Source organism: Morone saxatilis, unplaced genomic scaffold (genome assembly GCF_004916995.1).
Source record: "Morone saxatilis isolate NCDOM2014 unplaced genomic scaffold, NCSU_SB_2.0 Contig10, whole genome shotgun sequence".
Classification (NCBI taxonomy): Eukaryota; Metazoa; Chordata; class Actinopteri; family Moronidae; genus Morone; species Morone saxatilis.
Window position 1 is genome coordinate 12011676 of NW_023339652.1, and position 9438 is coordinate 12021113.

Consider the following 9438-nt stretch of genomic DNA (forward strand, 5'->3'; position numbering starts at 1 on the left):
ATATTCATAGTGATGTTTTTTTTATTAGTGTATAATCACCTGAAAATAGAATAAGAATTGCTACCGTAGTTTCTCCTACACGCTTGGAGGTGGATTGCAATATGCATCTTCACCGCTAGATACCACTTTATCCTACACACTGGTCCTTTAATGTTACAGCTAAAGAGGCAGATATTTCCCTCAGGAGTTGGCGGAGAACAAAGACGGAGCTGAAAGGAGAGTGAATATTGGACTTACATTTGCCAGGTGGCCAGAAACACAACCCCAAATGAATGATATTATTGCACTGTAACGGCTGTAATTAGTCGACAGATTTTGTCAGTATTGGTTCAGCAGTTGTAGAGACAAGGTGCCCAGGTGGTGTGTGTGTGTGACTGTCTCATGCAATCTGTATCGCAGGAAGAAAAGGAGAGAAAGGAGATGGAGGAGGCACGGAAGAAGCAGGATGACGACATCAAGAAGAAGAAGGCTCTGACAAACATGACTCAGCAATATGGCGGCGTCCAACAAAGGGTCAGTTGTCACACAGAGATGCACATGAAAACTGTTTACTGAATATACTGATTCTGCTGTGCGAAGGATCGGCGCTGTGGGTACCAACAATAACATTGTAAAATCTCCACCTGTGTGTTGTGGTTTTAAACTATGGGTGTTTAATTTCCACATTAATTCTGAGAAACACAAAACCATCACTGGGACTGAGTGACAGAAGATGAAGACTGTTACCATGATCTATATACAGCATGTGTGTTTGCTCTTGAATTAATAGGAAACAGGATCAGAGTTTCAGACTTTGTGGCCTCTTTGACACATTCTCTCTTGTATTCTTTCAACACATCATCTTCGGATTGATTCTCCTATCCAGCAAGACGGAAAGAGGGGAGCGAAGAAGCAGACGGAGAGAGAGAAGAAAAAGAAGATCTTGGCAGACAGGAGGAAGCCTCTCAACATCGACCATCTCAGTGAGGACAAAGTGAAGTAAGGAGACTGTTTTTACTGGTAGTCATTGCTCACAGATCTGTAGACAGGCTAATATCCACATTTACGGTCTGATGCAGGTGATTTGTTTGTGAATAAACGTTCCATTCCTTGTATCGTAGAGTTTTGATATGGCCTTTTAGTTTTCTGTTTCTGAAATACTCCTCTTTTTGCTCAAAAGGGAGAAGGCCAATGAGCTGTGGCAGTGGCTGATGACTCTGGAGGCTGAGAAGTTTGACCTCAGCGAGCAACTGAAGAGACAGAAATATGATGTAAGTACTTTGCCCCGGGGCTTTCATGTGCCAATCACTCCGTGAAATGATAAAACAAAGAAATGAAAACCTTTTTTTTTTTTTTTTTCCTCCAAACATCGATACACACTTTTTGAAGAACTTACCTACTTTTACAACAACAGTGTAAGGTTTAATCAATAACTATAGGTTGACATTCTTGGAAACACTCTTTTTTTAAGAGTTAGATCGATACAACTCTCATGTCTGTGTGGTAGCCCAAATATGAAGCTACAGCTAGCAGTTAGTTAGCTGCTTAGCTCAGCACAACACAGGAAACAAGAGGTCTGGCTCTGTCCAAGCAAATATAACACGTTAGGTAGTGAGTTCTACAGGTGCTGGTAGGCCCATGTTACCTGTTACCTTTGAATGGAGCCAGGCTAACTTTTTCAAGTCTTTATGCTAAGCTAAACTAAGCTACTGTAGACACAAGTGTTATCAATCTTATTTTCTATCTCTCAGCAAGAAAACTCCTATGTTTTGCACATTGTCTTACTATTATTTGAACTTTTCTTCAAATAGTTGTTTTTTTAATAAAATGAAATGCAAATGCTCTCATGTGCCTCAGATCAGCTACAATATGTTTACTACTTAACCTGATTTATTGACGATATTATTTTGAATCTCAGGATAAAATAATAATGACCAACATTGCAAATTCATGGCATACAGCCTACAGCCCTGAAAAGCCACAGAATACGAAAGCTGAAACGGTATGTGCATTTAAGTGCAAGGTTGTCCTGAGGGCGCCTATCTAAAATGAATGTGACTTGACTTCCAGATCAATGTACTGCAGAGCCGAATCAATGAGCAGCAGAAGTTGTGAGTAACTGTTAATGAGGAGTGTGAGCCTCTTGGTTGTTGTGTAGGTTTGCAGTCCGTGTGTTGAAGGGTCACAGACCGAGCCTTGGACAGTGGAGCGGGGGAACAAGTCTGAGCGACAGTCGCAAACAGAAGGTGAAACTGGTAGCGTGTGTTGATGAAGAAACCCGCAGAAGCTGCCACATGGTTTTGTTTAATCCAGTAAGAGAAGTCCCAGAAGTCAGGTATCCTACTGAGAGTTAGATGAGAAGATCAATACCACTCTCGTAGCTGTCTGGTAAATGTAAGGCCTTGGCGAGCAGCCACGGGTATCTTACTTTAGCATAAAAATTAGAAATGGGGAAACAGCAAGCCTGACTCTGTCAAGGTAACAAAATCCAGATTAATCCAGCAAACAAGATATAACATGTATTTATGAGCTTCATGCTGCATTCATGCAGCATTCATGCAATGTCAGTAAAACTTTCTGTTAATTCAGACATTATTCCTAAATGATTACCCCCACTGTTAGCCTTGTAATCATATCTTTTAAATAGCCAGAATTTGCTAATTCTATTCTAGCTAAATCAACTGTATGAGTGTGAATATTGGCTTGTAACCTCCAGCTATGATAGCTTTGCAGCCAATATCTCCGAGGCTCATAGTTACTGTCTGAATGATATGACGTGAACGCAGCATTAGAGATGATGGAAGCCAGGTTTTGTTACCTTCAGACAGGTCAGACTAGCTGTTTCCCCCTGTTTCAAGTCTTTATGCTAAGCTAAAATTATCTTTCCGAAAATGTTGAACAATTCCTTTCTTGTGTCTGAAAGTCCACAAGCACACATTCCACAATAGTCCACAAACATATTAATGAAACATAATCTGGAAATGTTGCACTGTTTAAAATCTGATCCAAAAAAGATCTGTATCTCCAGAACATCATTTCAGCTGTCATACTTTGTTTCCAACTTCTGACAGCTATAATTTGATCTGATTTCGCATTTTTCTGTCAGAGGTGGAGAGCTCTTCCCTCATCTGTAGCTGCAGGGGACAGTTTGTCTTGTAATGACGCAAGCGCAACTGAAACACGATGATAAACATTTCAGTTCTGAGATTCTGTGGCCTTTCCTTCAGGATTTAGTTTAATGATCAGCTCAGACTAGAGGTGAGTCCCCAACTGCAGATTCATTTCTTTGAATGTGGGGTGAACATATCTTGCTCTGCTGAGTTCTTCTGTAGGACCACGCGGTCCGGTCTTTGTCTCTGCTTGTGTCCGCCTGTGTCCGCTGTTGTCCCTGTGCTTAGCCAGTCCTTCATGTTTGTCCCCCCCCACAGATCAATCAGCTCCTGGCTCGCGTTCAGGACCACCAGAGGTAAGTAGTAGCCACCTTTGAAGCAGCCTTTGAGGTGTGGCTCATATCGGCGCTGGGAGTATTTTTGGCGTTCCTTAAAGCTCCTGATGTAGTGTCGACGGAGTTTAGGTCCTCATTTAAAGAGCCTCAGGAAACGTCGCGTCAGATCATATATTTCGTTGAGAAACGTTGAGGATATAAAGTGTTTTCTTTCAAACTAATTTGGCATGTGATACACAGCTTTCACTGCCCTATTCCATTCTGAAAGACAACCTTTATTTGCCCAACTCCTCTACGTAAAATACAGTTGTTCATGTAAACCCCCATATACAGATCGTCAGTGTGTTACATTATCTCTTACACCCCAAGGCCTTTTAAGCTCACATCATCCGGCTTAATATAAAGTGGGGACATGCGATGCAGTCTTTGAGTTGTGAGCATAGAAATAGTTCTAACTTTGTACAGAGCAGATCTCACCTTCCTATGGCTGTAAACAAGTAAAATATAGATGATTTTTTTACCTGTTTCAGACAGCCATGGAAAAGATCAACTCAGTAGCAGACAGTCTGCCATTTTAAGGCATGCATGCAGTATTTGATTTCACCATACTGTACTGGTTTCTTACTCTGCTTAATATTTTTTATTTTATTCTCTTAACTGATCTAGCAAGTTTTCTCCATTCACCCATTACTCAACATCCCTCTTTACATCTTCATTCAGGCATTGTGAAAACATTGTGTTCCTGATCCACAGCTATATTTGAGCTTTGACATGGTAAAACAGAGAAGCAGTGTGGTGGTTTGAGCGAACATCCCAAAGTCCCACATATTCGCTAGTTGTTTTTTTAAACTGCTTTGTGTAACATTATCAGTTACAAATTTTAAAATGTAAACCTATCTGAACCGAACCTCTTGGATAAAATAAAGTCTCTTCAGAAGTTATGTATGTCAACGTTTTAAGGGCAGAAAGTGGGACGTCTGTGTTGAATAAGCGGGTAAGTGTCTACAGTCTGCTTTTTAAGTCAAATATCTGGTAGAATAAAAGTGGATGTATCAGATCTTATGGGCAAAGGTGCAAAAGAGAACAAAGGCAGCATATCAAAGGTAAGGCTGCTGCTCAGAGGACACAATCATCATTTGCCAGCTGTGTGAAATCGAGTGCTTTGCCCTTTTCTAATAGCATGACACTCTGGTGTTTTGGCCTCTTCCATCCTTTTCATCGCTTTACTCCAGTTCACTCTCTTCCATACCTAATTTCATTTTCCTAATCAATACTACAGCACACGGGGAAGTACAGAGCACGTGCACTGACGATATGTTCCACAATTAAATTCTGTATATATGCAGACAAGAATATGTACCGTATCCGTAGCAACAAGTATCAAAGCTCGCATCGAACATTTGTTTAAATTAAAATTTTATTTAAGCAACATTCTTGTACAGCAGCCTGTTAACATGAACTATTTGAGGACATTGGCTTGTTTGGATAAATGAAAAAGGGATTTTGTGGAAAAACATACTCGAGACAGAGTTTTGCTACTGATTAACAATTTTTTGATACTTTATTCTGAGGAATATGAGCATGTTTTTCTAAAAAGCCTTAAAGTAATATTTACTTTGCTGTACAAGAACTTTGTTTAAATAGTTTTCTGGAAAGATTTCTATTTAAATTGATGACCCAAAGCATTCGAAATTAAAAAAATATTTTAAAATAAATTAACATATGTTAACTACAGACAAAATATCTAATATAACCATTAGACTCAGCTCATTATTATGAACTGTATTTCATCCTGCTTCTTTTAATAACAGAACTTTATTGCATTGTGTGATCAGAGCCAGTTGTGTGATGCTTTGGTCTAAATGAGCGGCCAATCACAAGAATGAACGGATGAGAAGAGTTCATATTGATGAACTGAGTTTGTGTCGGATCATTTCACAATTATACGGTTATTAATTTAAAATGTATTTATTCATATCATTATTTTACTAAATTATTTAAATTTGAACCATTCTGGCCTCCATTCTGCTTCGCCATGACTGTCAAATGATACCCAGAGTAAATGAAGGCGGAACGATCGGCTTAATAAATATGAATTTGTGCTTGCACACAGTAAGCCTGTTAACTGATTTTTGTTTCCACAGCGCCAAAGGAAGAGGCAAGGCCAAGGGCAGGGTGAGATAGACACAACCCCGTCAGCAGGAGTACTTCGTCTGAAAATGAGCCGCAGTATTGACATAATGTACACGTTAACAATAAAACAGCACCTGCAACAGCTGGTATTAGACATAGGCAATAAAGACTTGTTTAAGTTTGAAACTAATGGCTATTTCTTCTTACTTTCTACCAATCTCCGTTGTCTCTGTCAGTTTAACAGCTTCAAAGCAAATGAATCCAAATTGTTCAATTGGCAATAAAATAGCTCTATTTATTCTTTTGGGAACCATACACAGAACCACAGTGCACCATAAATTTCACATGTAGGCAGCGATATGTAAACATGATTAAATGACCTACCGCAGCAAGCTGCAATAGTGCTCATTACGTTATCCACACACTTAAATAACACGTTAATAAATAAAGATTTTGATGGCAATACAGTGTCAAGATGGACTTTTCTATAAAGTACAGTGTGGTGACAACAGTGCAAAAAAATAAAGTGATGGAGTATATACACAGGTAAGAGGACTAACATCTGCTGCGAGTCAGGACCAACTCACGTATTTTAAATTTAACGAACCAATCCCTGCTGCTATGACTTCTGAGGTTTCATGGTTTCTGACACATGACAGCTACTTCTAAATGAAAAAGTTGCAGGTGAGGAGATGAATAATATTTTTTGATTTTTGTTTTTATAACCTAGAGGCAAAAACATTTGCAGAATTCTTTGTGGAGCTTCCAAAATGACATCAAAACTTTCATTTCCACTTCACACAAAAGTCCATTTCCAGTCTGGTTAACCACTGTCTGTCAAATATGGAAAGTACTTTGCTTTTGGCTGCACTCTCGATTCCTCCACGAGCTCTGGGTGGCAACTACAGTCTCTAAAATCTTACCTCTAACATTAGCAAACAGAGGCAGTGCATTTTCCTATACTCAACAACACCAAGCATTTTAAATAAACAACTTCAATGAACGTTAACGTTCAGGTGAGCTTATATGATACCTTACAGTACATTTGAGCAGGGATCAGAACAGTGCATTTTCATGGTTGCAAATCCAAACTGTCATGTTCAGACATGATGAGTGCATGGAGCGTCGGTCCTTCAGGCATGATGGAGGAGATAACAGATCAGGTTCAGCTCCCTTTGTTGGCTTTTTCACCACAGATGTGTCTCCCTGATCTCAGCGATCACCTGGCTGGCTTTCTGCAACGCCTGTCGACAAGGTTTTTAACAAAAAAGCCCCAATGAAATGACTGGTAAAAGAACCTCGATTCATCAGGGGAAACTAGACACTGCTACAAGGTGGGTGTGTGTTACCTGTAGCATGTCGGCGGCCTCCTTGCGCCGCTGGGCCATGTCCTCCGATTCAGTCAGCAGATCGTTGAGGAGGCCAGATTTATACAGCTGGCCAACAAGCTCGCTCTGGAGGCTGTCCTTCACATGGTTGACCAGGAAGTGCATCACTGCCTTCGGCACACTGCGGTGGAGACAAGGAGGGAGAGAGGAAACGGACCGAACAGATGGTTGAGAACAAGGACGCAAGATGGCCTGGTGATTGTGTGGTCCCCCAGATGGAGGGGCTCGGGTTTGACCCACAAGGTGGCCGTGCCGGTCGAAGTATTGCGCTGTTGGAGTACGCAGCTATGAGTTAAATACAATATATTTATCCCTGTTGAGCTCTGTGGAGCCCTACACTCCAACAACATGGCAAAAATGCACTTTGATAGGATGGAAAAAAGAATCAAATCACTCCTCTCAGCTACAAGCCCATTGGTTCCTACTGACATAAATCTTTACAAGCACTTTCCAAATCTATAGTTTCATCCTTTAAAAAGGCTTTTAATTTCCTAAAGCAACTGGGAAACGTAGTTTTTGGCAAATGTTAATGAAAAGGCATACATAGGACATTTGTTGGGGACCATTTTCCACTGTGGATTAATACACATTTGGCGCAGTAGTGTGTCTTTACAGCAGGACAACAAAAAGAGCACTATGGCACAGAGGAATACGATATATCAGACTTTGATACATATGGGATCAATTAATATGGTTTTGTCATTCCAAGGGATTTGTTGATAGTATGAAATACAGAAAATCACCAGACCTGTCCTTTAAAGAGAAGCGAGCTGGCCTACCTGTCCTGGATGTTCTTGCGGACGATGAGGAAGTAAGACTTGATGAGGCGCTCGATGACCTCACAGTCCCGCTGCTCACGTGATGACAGCTTCCTGGCGACCGGCACAGGCTTGAGGGAAGGGAAAAAAAAGGGGGACGAGGTTTTAATCAACTGTTCACTGAGAAATAATGCTGTCTTCGTAACGGGGCTTAATGGGCTCATGTTTAGGTACCACATCAAGTAGGTTGACAGCTCCTTTGAGGGGGCTTCCAGGTCCGGAGCCGGGGGCTTCCTCTCCTTTCTTCAGCATCCCCCTCCAGTTCCCTGTGCCGTCCTGCTCGCCCTGGGGCCCTGCTGCTGGGGCCTGTGGAGCCAGGAACAAAAGAAATATGATAGATGGTCATGGCCAATACAATTATTAGAGCAGCACCATTAGGGTTCACAGGGAAAGGATGGTTAGGGTATGTAGCATAATAACCTTTGACCGGTTCATATGCACGAGTGAAAACAGGCATGTACACGAAAAGAGATTGTAGCAACGTTCAAAATGAAACCTAGCAATTCAATGTTTTTGTTTTGGAAATTGAGAAAAGAATTTGGGAGCACCTCCACTGCACTCAGAGAAAGAAACTGAAATAACCATTTAAAGATAAAACACAATGCAGTAAATAAAACAAACAACAAGGCTTACAGTCTGTAGCCATGCTAGCGGCTTCATGAGATTGTACTTCACAGCTTAAGCTTTAAGCTAAATGCAAACATCAGCATGCTAACATGCTCGCAGTGAAAATGCTAATATGCTGATGTAAAGCATGTGTAAAGTTTAACTAGCTTAGTTTAGCATATTATTAAGCTAACATGTGCTAATTAGCATTAAACACAAAGTACAGTTTAGGCTGATGAGGGTGTCATTAGCTCTGAGGGTGAGTGGTGGACAAACTGAAATGGTGCTATATGAAAGGTTAAAGGTCCAGTGTGTAACATTTAAGATCTAATGGCAGACATGGAATATAATATGCATGTTTTCATTAGTGTATAATAAACTGAAAATACGTTGTTGTTTTTTAACCTTTTTAGAATTAAGAATTATTTAGAATTAACTTTCTACAGATGGCGCGGGTCGCCTTCCATGGGACCGACATTTTCCTACAGTAGCCCAGAAGGGACAAACCAAACACTGGCACTAGATTTTTCGCATGTTTCTTCTTTGCGCTTGGAAGACACTACACACTGGACCTTTCACTGATTATAATTCATCTTGAGGGGAACAACAATAGTTAGGGGGGTCACCAAAGTAAGTGGCCTTTATCGTCTAGGGATTAAGAATGTCTGTAATATCATTGAATAGTTGTTAAGATATTTCAGTCTGGATTAAAGTGGTGGACAGAGCAACGGACTGGCTGACATTAACCTAACATATGCACTTACAGACCAAACAAGCTTGGATAGATGGTGCAAAGTGGTAGAATTTCCACTATGACACAGTTCCTTAAAACCAAGTACTAAGAAATCCAGGGCAACTGAAGTGTTAAGAGGTTGGGAAAGGAAAGAGAGGGAGAGGAAGGCATTTTCTGTGAAACAGGTGAACCAACTTTGGGGAAACAGACTCTGCAGAAAACACAACAGTTGTTAGTGCAAGTCCACACAGGCTGAGGGAGAGCGCAGAGGCATTCTGGCATCAGCAGACCCAGAGATCGAGTGCATGCCTTAGCCTGCCATCATCCCATCATCCA

General features: G+C 40.9%; 2 protein-coding genes across 11 annotated transcripts in view; one reads left to right on the top strand and one right to left on the bottom strand.

The window, feature by feature from the left end:
* Window positions 1-5743, top strand: part of tnnt2e (troponin T2e, cardiac) — a 15005-nt gene extending 9262 nt beyond the window's left edge. For 8 of the 9 annotated variants that reach the window (XM_035677452.1, XM_035677465.1, XM_035677473.1 and 5 more), the window contains 5 exons: window positions 400-513; window positions 866-978; window positions 1160-1250; window positions 2050-2090; window positions 5569-5743. In XM_035677452.1, the coding sequence (XP_035533345.1) occupies window positions 400-513; window positions 866-978; window positions 1160-1250; window positions 2050-2090; window positions 5569-5608 (399 nt within the window). In that variant the 3' untranslated portion in view covers window positions 5609-5743. Of the gene's footprint in view, window positions 1-399; window positions 514-865; window positions 979-1159; window positions 1251-2049; window positions 2091-3407; window positions 3446-5568 lie in introns of all 9 variants that reach the window. The other variant, XM_035677458.1, reaches the window with a different exon arrangement.
* An 83-nt stretch (window positions 5744-5826) lies between these two features.
* Window positions 5827-9438, bottom strand: part of LOC118339724 (dynamin-1-like protein) — a 12922-nt gene continuing 9310 nt past the window's right edge. For both annotated transcript variants that reach the window (XM_035677441.1, XM_035677431.1), the window contains 4 exons: window positions 7938-8069; window positions 7725-7834; window positions 6907-7066; window positions 5827-6801 (listed from right to left, as the gene is read on the bottom strand). In XM_035677441.1, the coding sequence (XP_035533334.1) occupies window positions 6745-6801; window positions 6907-7066; window positions 7725-7834; window positions 7938-8069 (459 nt within the window). In that variant the 3' untranslated portion in view covers window positions 5827-6744. The remainder of the gene's footprint in view (window positions 6802-6906; window positions 7067-7724; window positions 7835-7937; window positions 8070-9438) is intronic.